This window comes from Platalea leucorodia, assembly GCF_965183815.1.
Source record: "Platalea leucorodia genome assembly, chromosome: 2".
Classification (NCBI taxonomy): Eukaryota; Metazoa; Chordata; class Aves; order Pelecaniformes; family Threskiornithidae; genus Platalea; species Platalea leucorodia.
The window spans coordinates 8,902,462-8,925,894 of record NC_138824.1 but is presented as its reverse complement, the minus strand read 5'-3'; the positions used below and the strand labels follow the sequence as shown (position 1 = coordinate 8,925,894).

At 38.5% G+C, this 23,433-nt stretch overlaps 1 protein-coding gene across 1 annotated transcript in view; it reads right to left on the bottom strand.

Moving 5' to 3' along the window:
• Positions 1–23,433, bottom strand: part of TMEM135 (transmembrane protein 135) — a gene marked incomplete at both ends in the record, with an annotated part of 183,680 nt that overhangs the window by 44,819 nt on the left and 115,428 nt on the right. The window contains one exon of the mRNA XM_082337150.1: positions 18,924–18,970. Coding sequence (XP_082193276.1) covers positions 18,924–18,970 — 47 coding nt within the window. The remainder of the gene's footprint in view (positions 1–18,923; positions 18,971–23,433) is intronic.

The following is a 23,433-nucleotide window of genomic DNA, read 5'->3' as shown; positions in this document are numbered from 1 at the left end:
TTTTGTTTTTTTTTTCCTTGATTTCCTGCTTTTGCAAATAGAATAACATGACAGAAAAACCCCAAGTCTAGCAGACCACCTCATTTGTGGAAAGGAAACCTCCAGGACTGATCTAGTGGGAAGGTCAGGATAATTTGGGCAGAACTGAGGTTTAAACTTTTCCAGTTTCCTGACAAGAAAAGCCCCTCTAAGCAGATGACTTCTTTAGGAGTAATGTACAAAAGAGAGCAGCAAAGACCGGGAAAAAACATCACCTTGAACTTTAAAGCACCATAACCTTTGTAATATGGAATCTTATTTCAATTAATAAAGCGCTTCTGTATATATATGCACAATATGCTATTTATATACAAAAATATTTTTGCTCAAACTCAAAGAATAGTTTGAGCTAAAGTTGTTCTTCAAAAGGAGGAAAGGAGAGTTAGCAATTAGAGGGCAAATAATAGAAATGCACATTTTTAATACAATTAAGGGGAAGATGGACAACCAAAATGTTCTTGGATCCCAAAACATAGCTTTGGTTATTTTCCAAAGTCTTGTTTACTTTATATTGAATTAATACAGTAATATAAATTAAATCCTTAAAAGGCATTTGTAGATCGAATGACAAATGACTTTTTCAAAATTTGAACCAAAAGGAATCTCAAAGATCGGACGCTTTCACCTTTGAGTTCATTACTTACTGAGACTGCATTTTAGAATGCTCAAAAAAACCCCTAATTTTTAATTCATTTTTTCCTTCCTGAGAAACGCTGCATTTTTTGCAATGCCTTTCATTGAAACCTAGATAACTGCTTTTCAACAAGTGCATGTGCGTGCAAATATGCGTATCAGTCCCAGTGTTATCTGTAATTCCGAGTACCAGCTGGCATGTTCAGCATGCTTTTACTGATCGCTGCTATGCTATTTGATTGCAAGTGCACTGTAACACGAGGGAAATCCACGGGATTATGCATAATATATGATTTGAATGTGATTTTTTTAAAATTAGTATTTTATATTTTTATATTCATATTGGCTGCCCATGAATCAAATGTGTCTGAAATAAGAATGTGCTGAGAGATTGGGAGTGAAAGTGCAGCAAAACCCCACCAGACTGCTTTGGCAAGTCACAGTAATAACTTCTGGCTAACTCACTATATGCTTCCCAAAGACAACCGATAGCACATACGCAGACAGTAAACCCACTGTAAATGGTCACATCTTCAACTTTAGCTTACCATACATGTAATGTAAGCATTTCTTATACACTCAAAGAGAAAAGCATGTATATTGAGTAAGAAATATGAATAATTTATTCCTGCACTTTCCCTCTATATTCATCAGTTATTAAGGTAAACTCAAGTATTTAGTAACACATGCTAAACAAATCTGATAATGGTCTAGAGTACTCAATGGATTTACAGTAGGATGTCAGCCTTTGGCTTTTATTATTTCTAATAATATTACTAAATTACATTAGTACTTTCCTGGGGGATGTGTTGATGTAACTCAAACTGACACTGCCTTGTCACCAAATCACAGCACATACAGCATAGTGAAAACTTTCACACTCTTATCAGAAGCCACAAATAATGCTCCAAACATTTTAAGCTTTGAAAGTTTAGCTTTCAACATATGGCTTACCCTTTGTTTGCACCCGTGGGAAGAGGTGTGTCAGCAAGAAACTATCAGTAACCCATCAGTCTGTATTACAGAGCGACAACAGAGGGTAAATTAAATCCCAATTTCATTAAGTCAACTTTGGAAGGTGACAAATGCAGAAAACATAATAGTGATTCTTTGCTATTTCTTTTAGCTGGGTCTAAAATTTAACTTTGCAAGGGGAGAGGAACAAATCAAATCATTTTTTTGCCTTGTTTTATCAACTATTCTTAAAATTTTAAAGAAAAAACTTGAGACAGAATTCCAGAAAGCAGCTTTTCCAATTATTTCTATATTCTGGTTTCAAGCATTTTATTAATTTAGTTTTTCCTCAACTGTTGTAAGCAGTTATCTATTTACTTAGTTCTTCATGCAGCAACACAGAGAGAAAAAAAATTCCAAAATGGGAAATGAATAAATGACAATACGCAGTTAGCCTCCACTTAGAAATGCTTGCCCACTTGAGTAGTCCTCCTGAGCTCAGAATCAACACGCAACCTCAGAGAACCATAATTACAATTCCAGTTATATCACAAGTTATACAGAATAATCACATAAAATTACAGAAGGTAGGAACAGAAGAAATGTCATATAGTCTATTCTCCATCAAAAACAAGGACTGCAGATCTACCATTCATGTCTAACCTGGTCTTCCATGACGGACACTGGAATGATGGAATCTCCGTATCCCTGGCCAAACTGTTCCACTGTGCTTAGCGAGTCTTAATATTAGAAAGTTTCTCCAATAATTTCCAACCTGTTTCAATTTTAGTCTATAATTTCTTTTACTTCTCACCCAAGAGAAAATTAATTATTTGTATCCTCATGAGAGAAGCACTGCATACATCAGAAGACTATTATCAGCCTAGACTTCTTCTAGACTAAACAAAACATTTCAAGTAATTTGACGTTCCTCAAAGAATACGGTCTATAAATGTCTGATCATTCTCGCTTTACCCTGGGCTCTGCAAAATCTGTCCACAGACAGAGTTTTGTTACTCCAGCTGCCATTACCAACGCTAAGGAGAGGAGAATGGTAACGTCACATGGCTTGCATGCTGTACTTTTATTTATATACCCAATTACAATTACTTTTTTCCACATCCCGAAACTTTTGACTCATGTTCAGTTTGTACTCTAACTCCCAGGCCCTGCTAGGAAGAGCTGTGACCTAGGAAGACGTTCCAAATTCTCCACCTGCACAGTTAATCCTTTCTTCCCAAGTGCAGAACCTTTCATTAGACATTATCGAATTGCATCCTGTATCTTGGGAATATTTCTCCAATTTGCCAAACTGTTTTGAATGACATACTTATTAAATCTGTGGATAAAACCAGACAACTGGGAAGATAAGATTGGCTGGGTCTAATTATTCAACAACTTTATTAATGATCAGGATGATGACTTACAGTTGATATTAAATCTGTGGATGAAACCAGCTACCCCTGGACAATACTTCCACTCTGATAGTAAAACTCAGTAGTCAGGTTTTTCAGCCAACTTTAAGTAGGAGGTTTTTTCTACAGCGTACTTTAAGGCCTTGCTTATGAGAGTGTCACATGAGAGTCTGTCTAAAGGCTTACTGAAGATATGTGATATCCACTATTACTTCTGAATCAACAAAGCCTCTTATCTTCACAGAAGGAAGCCAGATTGACTTGACACAACTCATTTTTGACCAATAACTATGCACGCTGTTATTCAACTCCTTGTTTCTTCTAAATAACTTCAAACAATGTATTTGAGGAACCATCCCAGAATTTTTGGCATTTGCATGATCCTGGGCCAAACACTAATATTTCATTGAAAAAAAATTATATATGCTTCCATTCAAATTTATATAGGAAAAAAAAAATCTCTCACAGTATCCTGACATAGCAGAGAATTACTGTTTCAGATACCTATGGTATTCTTCCTACTTTAAAAAAATACAAATTTTAACCTAAAATGCATTAATACCCTTTAGAGCAAAATCTCAACTATGAATATAACTGTTTAAACTTAATGCTTCTTCAGGTTTTTCCTCACTTACTATTTACTTATACAGTTCTCTTATTCACACCATAAGTGAAATTCAAGTTTCTTAAAAATCCATTGAAAATTTGCCACTGAATTTCTGAACCACAGTTTCACCTGATGATTAGACCCATGGTTTGACATTAACATTACTAAAAGCGGAGTCAGATTCTGAATTTCAGTTTGCTATTACATCAATTACTTTGGGGCAAAGATTATTTAGCCTAAAAATATATGACTAGAAACCTTTTGCAGTACAGCTTCTAGTCAATATATTAAGCATACGAAAGAGAATAAAGAATGTCTCATTCTCCAGAATATTTAAAATGGCCCATAAAGTCTCAGTTTTACAGAAGAAGCTGGTTTTATGCAGCAGTTTCTTCTTCTGTGAAATTGAGACTTTATGAACTGAACCATGTCTGTGAAAATCATCTACGACATAATTTATACTCTTCTAACCAAATAATGTATAAGCAGAAGGTAGAATAAAGAAGAATTATGTAATTCAATGTTTATAAAGTAGCAGACATTTGACAGGCTTCAAATTATGTCCAGGATACACTGATTGATACCATTATCCGTTAGTGTGTTTTCCCTGACATTTTATCTTAGGGCCAAAAGCCAAAAGAAAGACCACAAGCATCTAACCACAAAGTAGCTCTTATTTTCCTATTCTAGTCAGCAATTAGCTCACAGGAACAGAATTCCAAGTATTTCCAATGCCTGCAGTTAAAAATATGACTGGTTCTAAAATGAAATATAAATGTCATATGTTAAAAGCCGTATTTGGGACTGTAGTCTTTAGACTACAAATATATATTCAAGTTGCGCAGTAGTTACATGTAAAATATTTAATTGTGTGCAACCCTTACATAAACAGAAAGACTATTTATTTTAAAAATACATACCAAAGCATGTAGATTCTAATGTAATGTAATTGCTTTCTGCTTTTCATGAAATGGAGATTTTCTGCCCTGACTGCTATCAAATCAGAAACATGTGATGAGTGTGAGTTACCGGTTTAGGACTTGTATTTCATGACTGTGATGGTGCCTGCAAGAACTGCAGCTCAGTTTCTCCACAAAGGTTTGTAGCCATCAAATAAACACAGGTAACAGTCAAATGACAAGCTGGGATTTCTAAAATCTAATCCATCCACTAAGAATTATGATTTATTCCTTGCTGTGACTCTCCTTTCCTAGATGCATTTTGTAAATAAACAGCTTGTTCTTAAAAGTTTTGTAGCTGCTGCTCAAAGGGATCTCTTCTTTCTTTCTTTAATGTCAGGAGGATTTTGTTTTTCTAAATTAAATAAGCAACTACATAGACATATCCCTCAGCTCAGCAAAACTAGATAACTATTTTTAATAGAGCAGCAGCAAAAACAGGAAGAACTGACAGGAAACAGTTGGGAAAAAGAAATTAAGCCAAGGAGCTGAGACAGTAAAGAAAACAAGAGAAATAAGAGTACAAAAGCCGTAAATTAACTTCACTTTCACCATTTTACAAAAGTACATTTCTCAAATCCTAATTGCCATGTAAAGTTCCCCAGGAAAACACTGCATAAGGTAACAACAAAAAGTAAAAAAGAAACTTTCACAGTTGCACAGTCTGTTTCTTGTTCAGCTCCTTTTCTTTTCCTTCTTCCCTTCTCTTTTGAAATTGGTTAAAAAGAAAAGAGAATATTAGGAAATTGAAATTCTCAGAAAGCCAAAATAAAAGTATCAGATTCTGCTGAAAAAGGAAATGAAGAATACATCTCCTGAGTTAATATTTATTTGGCTTAAAACTCTACCGTGTTATACAGCTGCTTATATACTGCTTCCCACCTTAATTCTCTGACAGCAATTCTGTACCATGCCCTACTTTTTGAAGTTAAATTATGTCCTGTAACAGGAACGCAGGAGAGATAGTCTTGTGATTTAAGAACTGGACTGGAACTCTATGGCTCAAAGGCATCGCTACCACAAATTTTGTATCTGACCTTCTGCAGGCTACTTAAATCTTCTCCCTGAGTAGTCTATCTGTAAAATGAAAAGTGCCTCAAATGTATGTGAAAGGGTAAGGCAATTAGCTGCCAAATCTTTACTATAGAGTATACGCACAAGAAAAATCTTACAGAAAAATAATTTTAAATAAGGAAGGAAAAAAAATCAACTTTCTATAATGTTTGGCAATAAACATAGGCAAAATCTATCTAACAGTTTTGAAACCTTGCAAAAATAAAATCCAATCCTTACACCCTGTGAATGGATCTTTTTAGCGCCAGGATTAAAGCAGCCGGAAATCTTGTCTGCACTATGCTTCCACTCGCAAACCTTGACACTTTAATGCCAGGATGAAAGAGAAATTGAATCTGTGAAGCTCAACTGCTTTCTCATCATCTCACTTGTAGTATCAGCCTTGTCCTGACCACTGCCTCGGGAGCTGGGAGCCCCACGGGTGATGTGCGGCATTGCCAGCGCCAGCATCCCCGCAGAAGGCCTTCCAGGGCAGCTGGGACAGCGAGGTCCCCGGGAGCCACAAGCACTTTATTCTCAAAGCCTGAGAACCAGAAGCTATTTCCCTTCTTTTATTTTGCATTTAAGGATGACAGGAAGATGATAAACAGCCAAAGCCCAGACACATCGATATGCTAGCAGGACAAAAGCCCTTTGTGATTGACAGACAAAACCTAAAGAAGGGGAGGAGACCCCCTTTTTCTTCCTTTTCGGATGGCTCTGGACAGAGACGCCTGAAATTTTAGCCCTCAAAAGCTTCTCCCGTTACCACCAGATCACCTTGCAGGTAAACACCTTCCTGGTTCACTGAGTCACTGTTACGTATCTGAAAAAGAATCTCCAGTGAAAAGTGATAATGGTGGAAAAATCCTCCCTATTGTACAGCCATAATTCTTGCACCGCTTGTCTGTAGGCAATGCATTTCCTCTCTTGAGGAGGCCGTGCAACTGGATCCAACTACACGGAAAGCAATCTGTTAAAACGAGAACAAGATTTGCTGTTGGAAAGAAAAGGTTTAAATAAATTCCAGGAGCCTATATACCATATGTCTAAAAGTGACCAAACATGGAAAATTAAATTTAATCTCTTCATATTATATTCAAAAGTTAGTATTTTCTATAAAAGAGTAAACTTATTCATTTAGGAAATGCAATGAACTATTTGCAACAACTGGTGTTCCATTTTAACTTCTAAAGAAACTAATTATTTCTATAGACTATTTAGTTACATTTTCAATAGTGTATACACAGTATTAAAATCCCCATTTCAAGTTGTTTTATAGCATGCAAATTGGCACACGTACCATGCAAAGCGGCAACAGAAACCATAAGATACTTTTATCAAAACGTTTTCCTTTCTTCCCATATAGTCGTAAAATCATTTGCACTACTTAATCCACTGGAAACAACAAAGCAAGCCACCCGAGTTCAGCGTAAAAGTGTTTTTGTTTCTGTTTAAAAGCAGGGAAGCCCAACAAAAGAGAAGTCACCCACTTTAAGAGCATCTTCTTGACTTTTGACTTGTGTATTACTAAGGAACAGATGGATCAGCATACCTTATTATGAAAAGCTGCAACCCCCAAAAAAGCTAGGAGAGACAGGAATTAGAACAGCATTTTCCTCACTCGCTGACAGCTGAGAAAGCCTACTCTGCAGCCCTTCTGCATATTGGAGGATCAGGAGCAGCGTGATTTAACCAGGGGAAAATAAAAAACCAGCTCGACTCCAGCCCACACAGTTAATATTCTTCGTTTGGATCTAATCTAACCATAGCTTATACTTTCAAGAACAGAGCTAGTTTGAATAACAGCAATAACATACATGCCCACTATTTCAACCCACTATCACCTTTTCAACTTGAAAGACAAAGTGAAAAGTAGTATGAACTGGGACTGGAAAACCTCCTTTAACAAGAAAGGTGGTTCAAGGGATTTGAGGCAGTATCCATCTTTAAAAAAAAAAAAAGCCAAAAGGACAATGATTACCTTTTTTCTGGGGTATCATTTCAGTATCATAAAGGTTTCGGTAATACTTGGCTATACAAAAACAGAGTCAAAGACACAGAGTGCCGCAACAGCGTACAATGTTTCTCTATTGGATCAAGGGGAAGAAAAAAAGGGGGAAAAATGACCTGGTGACTTGTAGATTAGGTACTTGGATGATCCAACATGCTTTCAAATAAGTACTCTCTCTAAAGATCTTTAGTAAAATCGAAGACACAAAGCTGCACTACAGCTCTAACAAAGCAAGCACCCATGTTCTCACACTCCTTTAGCTACAGCTGGTTCATGGCTGGTGGAAACCCTGTCCTGCTTGGCCTCTTACTCCTTCACTGCGGATACTGTCCTGTCTCCCCTCCTCGCATTTCTCTTTTCTTCTCTGGTGAAGCGGCATATCTGATAACGAGAGCAGGTAAAGGGGGAGCAGACAGTTCTGGCACTCGGCATAGCCCATCAGTCACCCTCAAGTGTATACAGAGGTGAAGGAGTGAGAGGGATTCAAAGAAGAAAACATTTTGAAAGGCACTCGAGAGGAGCATCCCTTTCCCCGCCGCAGGCAGCGCCCAGCCAGGGCCTCCTCCCAGCCCCTTCCCTCCCCTCGGCTCCCACCGCCACTGCCAACAACCGACCGCAACGCGGGGAAGCAACACAAATCATCCGTCTCTGCTGATAATAACACTGCTGCTGCTGTAGACTCTCTCTCACCTTTCCTATCCTCTCTCCCACTTTTCAGGAGAGACTGCGGAGCTGCCGGCTGGGACGGGGGGAGGCAGAGACCGGCACTGGGCACCAGCACGGCTCTGCACCAGGATGGCACCAGGTAACAGCTGCTCTGATTTCTAAGAGATGCTTCTCTTCTCCTAAAACTTACTATCAAAAGGAGTGTTTGAGATATTGTCAAGATATTTATGCTTATCCCTTTGAACACCTATAACTTTACAATATAGACTCTCAGGTTTGGTTTTGTTCCCTACGATGCCTACAGACCTGCACTCTGTGACCTCTGGCCAGAGACAGGCACGGACTTCTTGACACTGCTTGGCTTGGCATGACAGCCATGCCATGGCTGACAGTAAAATGATGAGAGCAAGAAATATAAACTGATGGGGCATGCATTTCCTCGGAAGAAACTGTAAATACAACAGGCATCGAGTGATTAACAATCAGCATCAAAATGTCCAAAGTTCTCTCTCGGGATATCTTCAGGAAAGTAGTCCGATACCTCCTGGTATCTTAAGACTAAAATAAGTATGCTCTAGTAACGTTTCAGTATCACAAACATATATATTCAGAATGTAAACATGAATCTTAAATGTTACATTCTAATCCCTAAACTTACTATATTGTTATCACATACTTTCTCAAGAAAACTTATACAGCAACAGGAAAAACCTTATTAAACTGAACATTATTTGACAGATGCCTAATTTAAAGGAATACTTTAAATCTTATTCCCAAATTGGCAAAAAATATGACAGACATCAGGTGAATATTACCAAAACTGCATGTGAAATTCAGTTTCAAGTCAATAACATGGCCATGTATTTTTTGAAAGACAGAAATAAAGCAACAACAAATTTAAATTGCCTTCCCAATTCATGAGATGCATCAGAACTATAAACGGTTTCTCTTTTTACTCTTGACAAGGATCTAATGAGATTACAAAGTTCGCTACAGTTTTGTACTTTTTAGTACTGTACAAATTAAAATAATCTCATTTAGCATTCAGAAGGAGGTTTTCAAATATTTGACATCATTTTTCCATGTAGGAAAGAATGAATTCTATGATGTCTTTTTCTTTTCATTCCCATCCAAAAACTTTGGTGATAACCCAGAAAAATCAATACTTAAATATATACTTTTATATATACTTTTTAATATATATACATATATATGTGTGTGTTCCCTTCCTATTTTGCTCTTATTAGCAAATATTATATTTTTCATCTTAAAGCCAAAAAGTGAGTTCACGAAATAAAAGGATAATGCAGGGTAAGTTAGAAAAAACATCCTCCGTGACCTCTCAGCATTTCAGGAATTCTTAACACTTAACCACCACTCAGAATTATTTTAATATGGTTTCTAGGTAACTTTAAGGAAAGACATTAGCCCAGGTTTATTCCACCTAGATTTATGCAAGTAAGTCTGGTGCGCAATCACCTATACCATAGAGAGAGGCAGCTCTGCAACATAAATTAAGCCCACGCAAGATGGGAATTGCCCTCTTGATTTGCCCACCTTTTTCCTCAGATTTCCTAACCTAAATATGTCAGACAGGTGCCTAAAATTGAAGATGAATCTTGAAAACCTATTTACAACAGGCAGCGCAGGCATGCTAAAGATCTAATTGTTGTAAGGTTCTCTTTGATGCTAGACTGGAAACCAGAATTTATTTCTTTTAATTTTATGAATACCGTTATTGTCCCATTACTCCCGCACTACCCAAATGAACAGGTGAGAAACAGTGATTTGTACTTGCAAATATAAGAACACAGAAATAGAAAAAGTGGGATTTGCTTGCAGACTTCCCCCAGCAGCCACCACAGATGACTGAAGGAAAGTGCAAGAACATCATCAGGAGAGGGTCCCAAACTCACTAAAGACGCCCACCAGGTTCCGCTGGACACCGCAGTTTTGCACCCTAATATACATTTTCTTTGTAATGCCTGTAAGTCTAGATATTCTTCTTACCTGTATGAAAATCTAATAATCTCAAATTCTTGCACTTAAAAAGATGCTTAAAACATATCTTTAACACTACTATATCACTTTTGAGATAGAGGTGGATACACGTTAGCTTGGGGAGACCAGTCTCCCCCTCTGTGAATGCAGCAGAGAGCTAGGACCAGAGCTCTGCAAAACTTGGCCACAACTTCCCTTCAAACCAAAGCCATACTACACGGCATTGCAAGTTTTAAGGGATAAGAAAGAAAAAGTGAAATGCAGTTGAAGTATGGTGAAGGAGTATGAGAGAAAAAAAAAGTGCTTCGTGAAGATAAAAAAGTAAAAATACTTGTTCACCTTTTGTTCTATTGGTATATAAACAGAAGACAGATTATCTCACCTTTCTACCCATGTTTGCATCTGAACTAAGCACAAGCAACTCTCAAGGCAGTGCTCTGCCAGAGAAGTGTCAGAGTTAACCTAGGAGGTTATCTTCTCATCCGCAACCCCGTCCTGCGATACCATGTTTTACTTTTGCTCATACTAAATAAAACTAACTGATATTTATAGCATTGCTTATGAGACTGAATGTTTTCCTCTACTCACCAGGTCATCCAAAATACCTAAGAAATCAAGTTTCGTGACAGTTACCAAAATAATGCTTTGAACCACTAACTTTGAGATGTTTATATAAGGACAGTAAAAAACATATATAAACATGGAAAAAAATTCTCATCTGCTTTTTTCTTCTGATTTATTACCTAATAATTCAATAGCAGAGGACTTTTAATGTACTCCTGTAATTCTACAGCAAATGTAGAAGACTTAAAATTAATCTTTGTAAGAAAGGGGAAGATTGTTTGATCCTAAATCCCTACAATAGCAACTCTGACTATTAAGCTTGCTTATCCGACAGTAAAAAAGAGAGTAGAATTAAAAGGCAAAAATATCTTTCAGGTAGTTGCTTCTGTACAAAAGGGATCTTAGGTGATTAAATGAGAGACGGATATGGAACTGGTACCGCACGTTTTTAAAAGAAAATAAAGGCACTTTGAAATATCATGTCGAAAATACTGAATAAATTACAGGATACGTGTTTCATGGGGAAAGAAGAGTAAATAGCTGTAATTTGGGAGGCTAGAATTTCATTAATGAGATAGAATAGAGAGCTCTGCAAACAAAAGGACCTTTCTTAAAGGTTTTCAGTGACTACACAAGTTTCAATACTCCATCTTAATGGCAGTATGTGACAGCGCATCTGCATTTCTTAGATGTTCATTATATTTTTCATTATCATTTTCAATCAATAGATAATATATAAACGACATTAAGAGATCAGCAGCTTTCTGTCGTGAGCTATGCAAACCCCAAGTTATGAAAAACACCATGTTCTGCCTTGTGAAATCACAGCAATAACTTCTGATTGTCTGAAATTATTGTTTCAGAAAATAACATTTTAACTTTTATCTCTATAGAAGGCAGACGTTATCCTCAACTTATGATCAATCAATCATCAGAAACATCCAACTTCCCATAATAGCTAGTTTCAGCTCATACATGGAGCTTTCCTTTCGAGGGTTCAGAGCAGATGAATTAACATATGCCTGTTATAAACTGGCAGTATATAGTCTAAGGATTAACTACTATAGCAACCAGTGCTGTAGTCTGCCAACACATGTTCACCCAAATTGCTGGAAGTTTATGTGGATAGGATTTATATGTAGGTGTTCATTTATTGTGCAGAGATTGTAAGTTTTGTATTATCTGGATTTCTTCAAATATGCATAAAAGCACAGCCATTGCATCAACCTTCCAAAAAGTGTAATACTCAAAATAACACTGCTACTAAAATCACATTAATTCAATTATATTTTAAAAATATTTATTTTATACATTATAGGATTCCTCCTGCTTGTTTGTTTTATTCTATTCAGTTATTCTAGAATGGTATTTTGGACAGCCAGTACTATGAATTATTCCAGCTGAAATAAGATGACATGAAATCATGGTATAATCAAAACCTTTCCACCCATAACCTTAACTCCATGCAAACTGTATTTTTTTTTAAATAGAAGCATTAAAGACAAGTGTGCTTTTGTTCCAAGACACTTTAAAAAATGGTGCATTTTTAAACAAATCATACATGACATCACATGACATCACAAATTACTTTTTTTGGTAAGCGATGAGAATTAAGTTCCCATGGAGCTCAGTGTTACCTGAAAATTAATTCCTAAAGATATGGAAATGTTCCTCTCCCCAGACACGCTTCTGTATGTAAGTTTTTGAGGGGGGAGAAAAAAAGGTAGAAGGGGAAAGAATCCTGTTTCAACTGTGGCTGACTGCATGTGTGCATTAAATACACCTATGACAGATAGGACTATACAAGTTACTGTATACCACAATTATCCACAAATGAGTGATGCATAATTTCATCATTTCCAGTGGAGTTGAGCAGAAGCATTTTGAGAAAAAAATGAGGTATAAGTTAGGAGAAAAGCACCAGAAAAGGAGGATGGAATAGACAAAGGAAAAAATAATACACTAAAATATGCTTCCTCTGTCTGTAAATATAACTTTGTTGCTTGTAAACCTATCATCATCTGCATTTCAGCTGCTTTTTTCCTCATATATTCTTCTATTTTTTCTCCTGTTGGCTGACATGATCTTATTTTTTCCCTCTTCAGTCACTCTCTCCTTCCCTCTTCCTACTGTCGTCCTTTCTGTATTGCTCTTCTGAATTTACCTTTCATTCTGACTCCCTTCGCACTTTATCTATTCTGGAGTAATTATTCCTGGGTTTTCTTCTACCATCTCAGTTCTGTAACTTCACTTCTTAACTCTTGATATTTAGCACCTTCTTTTTCTTGTTGTCCTGTAGTAGATGCAATAATGTTTGAACAGTCCAACAGAATTTTGGGGAAACTCCAGTGATAAACATCAAGGCTGCCTGGTGAAATTTTCAACTGCCATAGGGATGGGCCAAGAGGATCAGGGTAGCAAGTCAACACAATATGAGGACAAAGCCTTCCAACAGACAGTAAAGGGCATTAATTTTACAATTGGAGAAACCTTTTCTATACCAAATGATAGGAAAATTATCTGAATACTTCCCTTTTTCAAATAATAAACTCACCAGATCCATTGCACAGGCTTTTGAGCTTTTCTGCTGCTTTGGAGGCAGAAATCAGACGTGTAAGGGTTGGCAGTCAGAGAGAAGCACCAGCAAACTGTAACTGCCTGGCCAAAGGACCATTACAGAATTTGTTTTGAAAATAATTCAAAACAGACATTATAATGAGATACTGAGAAATTTCATTATACTAGAAAAGGAACTTTTCAAATAAATAGAGAAGAACTTGCCTATACATCCATAGACCAAGATTCATACATCTGTTACAGCAGTATTTCCTAATGGTGTGGGTAGGAAAATACCCACATCAAAGGAGAGGTATGATCATGTTACAATTATGTGCCATATTTTGTTCTCTTTTAGTGGATAACTATCAGCCAGAGCACTTGCCTTCCAGAAGCAACACTGAGCAACCTCAACTTAAGAGGCTGTTGTTAACACGGCAACCTGAAAGATATCCTGAAAGTTGTGTGATGTATAGAATGTATCTTAATTCCTCCATGAAGAAAACAGTTCTGAACTTTCCAACTCAAGTAACTTTTCATCTCCTAGGTTCAGCAAAGATCACCTTAAGCCATGCTGGTATGCAGTCACTTTAACATTACAGAAGCCCATGTGAATGCTGAAGAGCATCTCTGCTTTCCATGCTTATCCCAACCACCTACCGCCGCTGGCTCATAGCACCGATGCCAGCTACGGTGCATCGCGGTATGAGCTGTGCAAGGAAAATGATCCAGCTCAAAACTACACAGAGCAAAAATAGTGGCTACATTCAGTTAACCCTGGAGCTGCCAGGAATGCTAGTGCCAACCAGAGCGACTGACTGGGGACATTAATCACTTTTAAGTTCAGAAAACTTAACAATAGCCTCAGATAAGGCAATTTATATGAACTGAGAAAATAAAGACTACTTTGCTTTTATTCCTTGTGGCATTTGACTCTCAAGCATCCGTCATATTTTGGTAGCATAGAGGTATACTGACATCAAGTCTCTTTTTAGAAAGGTTTTAAGCTTCAGATTACACCATTTAGATATCAGGATTTTATCTTTAACGACGAAAGGGATTACAAATGGTCTTGGTGACCAAAAGTGCTACTGCTCTCAGCACCTTTTAGGACATTTTGGTGGGGTGGGGAGGACAAAAAGCCCCCTTTGAAAGACAGTGTCAATAAATGCTTGTTAGCAGTGAACAGCATTTGATCGTCAATGGGAAAATACTCTACAAGCCAAGCAGATCTGACTTTGAATAAGGTGTTTTTCTGAGACTTTTCTGAAAGTACTGTAATTCTAACACTATTTTGTCAGTTTATGTCAGTTTATCCCCTTATGATGAGGAACAGGCTGAAGTGATTTTGAGTCATTACACAGAGGAAATGCAGTTTAACAGCTCTCCCAATCCTTTTCTATTTTAGATAACAATGGAGACAGGAAGATTGCCTCCCCCAGGGCTCTGGATAGATCCACAGAGGATCCCTCTGACAGCTGTCCAAAATCTTACTGAAGGGAATCAATGATGAATTCATATATGGGATAAGACAATGACCAACTCACAATCCCAGTCCAGAGAAACTGGACAAAAACTTTGAGGACTGATGGAGTGACCTCTCTGTCCTCTGTCTCCTCCCTGAGTAGTTGTTCCTCTCCTACTATATTTCTGTGACTATAAATTGTGGAAGAACACTTTAATTGTGTGGTAGAAGAGTCACATTTCTCCCTCTACCGATTTTCAGAGATGCCCCTGCCCGCCTGGACCACTGACGCGTTCCCTGCCTTTGCCTGCCCTCCTGTCTCCACTCCATATGCTCTACAAGACATGGCGATTTCTACAGCACAGAGCTGTAATTTGGAATTCTTTTCCAGGTATACCTTTCAAGTTGCATTCAACAGCAAGGTTCTCCTCCTCCAAAGACTTTACTGGCCGCTGTCTTTGACAGCTTATTACATCAAATATTTCACAATATGACAGCCACTGATGTGCTTCAAAAAGTGGAAGACACTGAGGAAGTGAAATATTCCTGTCCCTAAGTGGTAATACCTATATTATCCAAAATTTGTTCCTACAGATCTGAAAGGATAGATGATCTGTAGCCAGAGAATCTTTTCACAGCTTCTTTCTTAAGATTTCCTTCCTCCCTATTTACGTGAATTCATCCGTGCTGCAATTTATTATTGTAAGAAGAAATGTCTTGCTCTGTTATCCCTTATCCTTTCTATCACAGCCAGTGAGAATAGAATATTTATTCTCTTCCTCTTTTCAGCAGTCTTGTACGTACATGAAGACAGTTATCCCATCCCTTATTTATTTTTTTTAAATTAAACAACTGCAATCCATCCTTTTAAATAAACCATGTTTTCCAAACTCCAGATCACTGGAGGAGAAACTCTGACGTTTCTCTGCCTCTTCCATATTCTTCTTGGCACGTAATAATCAAAAAGGACACAAAAATGCACTGAGAACTTCTTAAACTTTAAGTACAACGAAAAGACAACTTTATGTACCTCACACGCTCTATACATCCCATCACAGCACTCCCCTTGTTACAGGAATGTGACATTGTTGACTTACACTCAGGCAGCAGAGTGTGACAACTACTGTTGGGTCTTCTTTCAGTGAACTGCTCCCAAACCATTTGATTCTCCACAGCTCCTTACCTGTAAATGCATTACCTCAACCTTGCCATTACTAAGCAACTTTATAGATTTTTAGATCGTAACTCCAGTTTGCATCTATCTTAAACTCCAAGTCTGTTCTGCAAAGTAACTGCAGTTCCCAGCCAGCAGTTTTACCTACAGATATAATAACCATTTCCACTGTTATCTTTGTCATTATTTAAATATAAAAATATTAAACAATAGAGGACCTGAGTAGGTGCTTGTCAACACAGTCAACGCATCCTCTCTCTGACAGCCAACCTTTGACAACAACTCTGTCTACATATTATCCAGGGGATTCTGTGCTTACCCAAAGGTATTTTCACACAGACCATCTGTACCTGGTTACTTCAGGAAAGTATCCCATGAATCACTGTGAAGAAGTTCTAATCACAATACCAATTACACTCAGAAAGACAAAAGAAAATAAATTTGTCTGCACTAATTATTTTTTGATAAATCTACTTTGATTTACTGTTTTTGTTTGTGTTTACAAACAAAAATTATTTTGATTTTTTTTTTTCCTGAGAATTAAACTAATGGATGTATAACCTCCTGGTCCTGTATTTTAATTCCTCTGTTACAACACCAGAGACAAAGGAATTAAATTTCATCTGTTCATCAGCTTGAGAGTAAGAAGGCCCTACAGAGGGACCTGGCCAGGCTGGATCGATGGGCCGGGGCCAACTGCATGAGATTCAACAAGGCTCAGTGCCAGGTCCTGCACTTGGGTCACAACAAGCCCATGCAGCGCTACAGGCTGGGGCAGGAGTGGCTGGGGAGCTGCCTGGCGGAAAAGGACCTGGGGGTGTTGGTTGACAGCCGCCTGAACATGAGCCAGCAGTGTGCCCAGGTGGCCAAGAGGGCCAATGGCATCCTGGCTTGTATCAGGAATAGTGTGGCCAGCAGGACCAGGGAGGTGACAGTGCCCCTGTACTCGGCACTGGTGAGGCCGCACCTCGAGTCCTGTGTTCAGTGTTGGGCCCCTCACTACAAGAAGGACATCGAGGTGCTGGAGTGTGTCCAGAGGAGGGCAATGAAGCTGGTGAAGGGTCTGGAGCACAAGTCTTATGAGGAACGGCTGAGGGAGCTGGGGTTGTTTAGCCTGGAGAAGAGGAGGCTGAGGGGAGACCTTATTGCTCTCTACAGCTACCTGAAAGGAGGTTGTAGCAAGGTGGGGGTCGGTCTCTTCTCCCGAGTAACAAGCGATAGGATGAGAGGAAACGGCCTCAAGTTGCACCAGGGGAGGTTTAGGTTGGATATTAGGAAAAATTTCTTCAGTGAAAGGGTAGTCAAGCACTGGCACAGGCTGCCCAGGGAAGCGGTTGAGTCCCCATCCCTGGAGGTATTTAAAAGATGGGTAGATGTGGTGCTTAGGGACATGGTTTAGTGGTGGACTTGGCAGTGCTGGGTTAACAGTTGGACTTGGTGATCTTAAAGGTCTTTTCCACCCTAAACAATTCTATGATTCTGTAAATGTTGTTGATGACTGCTCAACAGGATATCCATCAACCCTGGCATGGAAGGACTAATTTTAGAAGAGAAAGTGGTTTGGAGCCCATTTACTGTCAGCGTTGCTGTGTCAGGTCAGGGAGGAATTCACCAAATACCTCTGGGCTCTGGTGAGTTCTCATTTAACTTCCAGGTTGTCTCTAAAACACTGATTCATTACCAAAGACACAGATAAGAGACAACTAGCTTCCTCTCAAATCATACAACATTTATAGCTCTCACCAGTTAGTGTTTTGAGTTGGTTTAATCAGCAGTCATACAGGCAAGTGTCTAACTTCAACCTCACAAGTCAAATTCTCCAAGGCTGTTATGGCATGCCTCTGGGAAGTAGAAGAAAATAAAGCAAGGAGAACACTGCTGATGCAAGGGTCTTAATGTGTGGTAAACGAAAGGAGAAATGCTTCTTTGAATCCTTTAAATTAACAGCTCTCCCTATCTGCAGATTGTTCTTGGCCAAGATCTGCAAGTAATTCGTAAGTAAGGGGAATTACAAAAAAACAAGCTGCAGCTTCCAGAGTTTTGCAATTACCAGGGGATCATATATGGCTTGAAGAACCATGGATGGCTACATGCCACAGAAAATTCTAAGTCAAAGGGCTGCAGTCAAAGGTTACTTTAGCAAGCAATTTTCCAGCTTGAGATATAATATAGAAAATTTGAGAGGTCTGGTATTTAAAAAGGGAACAATGACAAGGTAAATGACATTACATATATCTCGCAAAGCGAGAGAGAAAAAAGTTATTAAAATGAGTGTCTCATCCAACTCCACTACTCTATGTTTTAAAAAAGAAATACAACTGATAACTTGCGAAAACGTATGTGAAACTAGTTTACTCTAACATTAAAATAAGGTAGTTGCACCTGCACGCATGTCAAATATTTGACATTATTTGAGACCGTAAACCCTCATTTTCCTGTTCCCCTCTATTTTCACTAGAAGAAAAAATGTTATCTTCCCTGCCATAAGCTATTTAAGAACATACATGGAAAGCAGTATTTCAGACGTTTTCATACTATATAATGTTAGATCTCCAGGGTCTTAATTATGAGATGAGAGGAGGCTCCTTAAGTAATCAGTACAATCTCCAGAAGATTTAAAGCATTTAACTCAGCATTTCCCTTTTTAGCCCAATGATGCTCACAGCACTGGGTTTTTAACGTTGTGGAAGCACTCTACTCAATTCAGAAAGCTTGAGTCAAGAATACACAAGTTTTCAGATGAATACCAAAAAGGAAGTAAGCTCTTAGAAATGCTGTTTAGAATAATCTTTACAAACATAAATAGATATACTAGCAACATACCTGAAAAAGAACATGAACAGAGCAGCTGTGATGCAGAACAAAAGGACCTACAAGAAGGAGAGAGAGTGTTATTACATAAAACATCACACTACTACTGCATGTTCTGGATCATGAAGATTTTACAACTGTTACTATAAAAGTTACACTTTATATGCTCGATGGGCCAGAAGGAAAGCTTGTCTGAATCCACCAAAAAGGATTCTCTTGTTTCTAGTTGACTTTGAGCCATTCCTGTAGAAGTTAGAAAAAATATGAAATCCAAACCAGGGTAGTGGGACAACAGACACAGCAAACGATGCCACTTAAAATTATCTGGAATAAAATAATAAATAATAAATTAATAAAAAACCATTAGAATGGAAACAATAAAGCAATAGAACGGAAATTTAAACATTATCTTTTGCCTGTCTCTGCTTTTGTGTTTTATTCAAATATCATATTGCTGGTTTCAGTTTAAAAGGCAGGACATTTAAGATGTCTGTACAGACAGCTGCTTCTGCTTAACCACTTTCGAGCAAGTCTGAGAGTAGATAATGCTATTCCCAAATGAGTATCCTTTCTAGTAGTTTACCTTTGCGTTGAACTCACTTGGAATAATCCAGTCTTGCTTTAGATTATAAATGAGACAATGAGAAAACTTAGCAGCTCTCCAGCACAGAGAGGGGAACGTCCTACTTCTTCCTCCCATCCCCTCTGCTCCCAGCTCAGTGCTCTCACCTCCTCCTTTCCACCTGCACAGTGACTCAAAAATGCTGAAGAAAACAAACTCAAGGAGGAAAAAAAGGTAAATCGAAACTTTACAGAGTTTTCTGCCAATTTGGTGAGATAAGGAGATCACTGGAGGGGTGTAAAAGCATCAGAGCAGGCACAGGCAAAAGGGATGGAGAGGGACCTCCATGCCAGGAGCAGAGGAGAGAAAGGACAAAGCTGTCGTCCTTGAGATACCAACAAGCCACTGTACCTTGACTGTAGAACTGCTTGTACATACAGCTGTTTCAGGAACAACTACACCATGCTTTAAATTCATAACCTGCCTTAATCCATGCCATCTTTGCCAGATACAGCGGGAGAGCAAGAAAATACTGTTTTGCTCTAGATACACTGGCCCATATTCATACCGTCATCCAGGAGGCAAAAACCTTACAGAAAAATTGCAAGTGTTTTAGGAAACATTTGCACTTATTTTCAAGGGTTCAAGAAGTTTTGATCATGATAGGATACAGATAGCTTAAGTGAAAAGAAATGGAAATGCTGGCAGCAGTGCATATTTGAAGGTTATAAGCACACAGAACAGTAGGCTGCTGCGTGTTGATACAGATCAGAAAGTGTGATAAAAATTTGAATAGGAAAAGTTTACAAAGACTTTCAGAGAAAAAAATCTTACAATGAGACTATTTCCCTCTTCTAAGTCTTCTGACATGTGACTTAAAATTAGGTCACACAAGACATTATAATGTTTACTGTGTAAACTACCCATTTTTTTTCCTTTTCCTTCACCAGCACTACCGTATTTTATTATTCTGCATCAAAAATGTGAACATCTGAACTAATTTTACATGCAATCATTAGGGTAAAGTGAAGACAATGGTACATTTCAGTTCAAACTAGCAGCAAAAGCAGACTTACATTTAAACCTGAGTTCTACTTAAAAAGATCTGCCCTAGCCCTCCAAAATTTAAACCATATTTAATCATTCAAACAACAACCATCAATTCTTTGGATGCCATTTCTGGGAGACAGAAGCAACAAGAAGCCTTGACAGCCCAAGCAATTATCTTGAGAAATAAGTGAGAAATGGCAAAAAAAACCAGGTTTCAGGGGGGAGGGGAGTATGCCTTTGCATATTAAAAACACTCATTTCATTAAATAGTCTTTTCTTCTTTCCCTTTTTTCTTTTCTTAAATGAGTTCGATAACAACCTAACAAGTATACATGTGTACATCACTGAGATTCCCTTTGAGCTCTTCCTTCTCCAGGCTAAACCACCCCAGCTCTCTCAGCATCTCCTTGTATGAGATGCTCCAAGCCGTTATTCATCTTTGTGGCCCTTAACTCCAGTATGTTTATGTCTTTCTCGTACTGGGAAGCCCAGCACCGGACACAGCACTCCAGATTTGTCTCACCAGGGCTGAGTAAAGGGGAAGGATCACCTCCCTCGACCTCCTGGCAATGCTTATTCTAACGCAGCCCAAGAGGCCGCTGGCCTCCTTTGCTGGAAGGGCTTCTTGCTGGCTCATGTTCAGCTCGGTGTCCACCAGGACTCCCAGGTTCCTTTCTGCAAAGCTGCTTTCCAGATGCCCGCAGCATGTAACTGCATCAGGGGCAGGACTGGGCACTTCCCTTTGTTGAACCCAACGAGGTTCCTGTCGGCCCATTTCTCCAGCCTGTTAAGGTTCTTCTGGATGGCAGGACAACTACCTGGTGCGGCAACAACTCCTCCCCGTTTTGTATCATCTGCAAGCCTGCTGAGGGCGCAGCCTCCTGTGCACTCATCCAGGTCATTAATGAAGATGCGACTGATCCCGGTAGGGACCCCTGTGGTACCCCACCAGTGACTGGCCTCCTGCTGCTGATCACAACCCTTCAAGCCTGTCAGTTCAGCCCAGCTAGTTTTCAGTCCACCTCACCATCCACCTATCATCAATTTGTCTATAATCTGTATTCTATTTGGCAAAATCTTGGCAACTTAAAGAACTTGCTTAATCAACCTCTATAGATATCAGATGTCTGCCAGAATTTAAAAATATTCTTTAAAAAAAAATAAGATATGGATGACCTTGGCCAGGTGGAAAAGAGGAAACGGGTACCAATTTTTGCAAATGAGAAGTTCAAGGAATATTAGGCAGTCAACCAGGCCACTTCCAATATCCACAACCATACTAGAATAAATTATTTGAAACAGCCAGTTTATAAACATCTAGATAACAAGACTATAAGACACAACCAACACAATAAACAAGTAAATTACAAGTATTGTAATCTTTTTTGACAGATGTTTTAAGGAAAGGAGCAGATGTAATTTATCCGAGCTTTAATGCACCTTTATGACAGTTGCATATGTTAATTAAGTGGGCACAGAGCTGCTCAAGATCACTACAGAGAAAACTCTAACAGTCAGCAGTTCAGTATCAAACTAAAAGGCATTTTAACTGAGGTCACCAAAGCGGTTTTGCTTCCCTCTTCAGTAATGGTTTGAATGATGGAACAGAGATCATGTCACAAATTGATAACATCCTTTAGAGTCCAGGTCTTCACGCAAAGTGATTGAATTGCCCCAAGTCAACAAGATGAAATTTAGTAAAAACAAGTATGAAGTACTTGGCAGAAGTCACATACACAAAAAAACATGAGAAGAAACAAAAGCATAGGCAGTACGAGAGTATAACGCATTCCGCAGATCACAAATAAACAGGCGCTAGCAATGCAAGGCTGCAGAAAGTGCTGTAAAATAGCATTATGGAGTCTTTTAGAGGCAGAGGAGGTGAAGACATCACAGTCTATTACACTAATGCCCTGGTGCTAGCAACACCCTGAAATATGGTGTTGGGCACTACTGTTAAAGAAAAGCACAGACAAAACAAGACAACCCAGGGGAGCACGATGAAAAGAAGAGGTGTGCAATCCATGACTGTTGGGAAACTGCTTAACCTAAACTAAAAAAGAGGTAGCTAGTGACACACATGACAACTATTTTCATATAATTATCATATACTGATAAATCTTTCACATCAAGTACAGAAGGAGGAAGACAGAGCTAAAACTACAGTGAAAATAACTTAGATAGGAAGAGGTGTCTAGGTGTCTCTACAGGGTAGTGATAAACGAATTGCCTGTGAGACTGTAGAATCTCCTTTATCAGAGGGATTTAAGATCAGTCGAGGCAAACATCTCCTAGCAATGCTCTGGGAATGTTTGACACTGTCTCTCCCAACACTTACACAAGTGAAGGACAGCAAGACGTTCAGCTAAAGCAGATGTTCTACATGAAATGCACAGCCCTATGTGGAAAGCCCAGTCACTGTCGTCTTATCATAGCACCAAGAAACAGAAGGCAAATGGTCACGATGCTCCAAAATTAAGCTACTTTCAAAATAAGCCTTTTTTTCAACTTTTTCCCATTCTATAGAATTTTTTTGTAGCATCCTCAGTACAATATGCAATACTGATTTTAGATTTAAAAATAACTACATATTGAGTGAATTTAAGCCTTAAAATCTAGCGAGCAGGAAGTCTCATTTGGGATTTTTCTTGCGGAGTCCATCACTTTTTGATTTACGATACAAGGTCAACAAATTGGGCTTGGCAACACACAGACCCTGAAACTTTCCAGCTGCAACAGATACAAGCAGCAGCCAACCTACATGTTTCTAATGGGAATAATACACCATAAATATTTGAAAATTTTAAAGAGATGTGTACAGGTTACAAGGAAAAATCCCTGTGCTCCAGGACAGGTTAGCATATTTGGTATGTAAGGTGAGCACTGCAATTTAATTGATTACATCATACT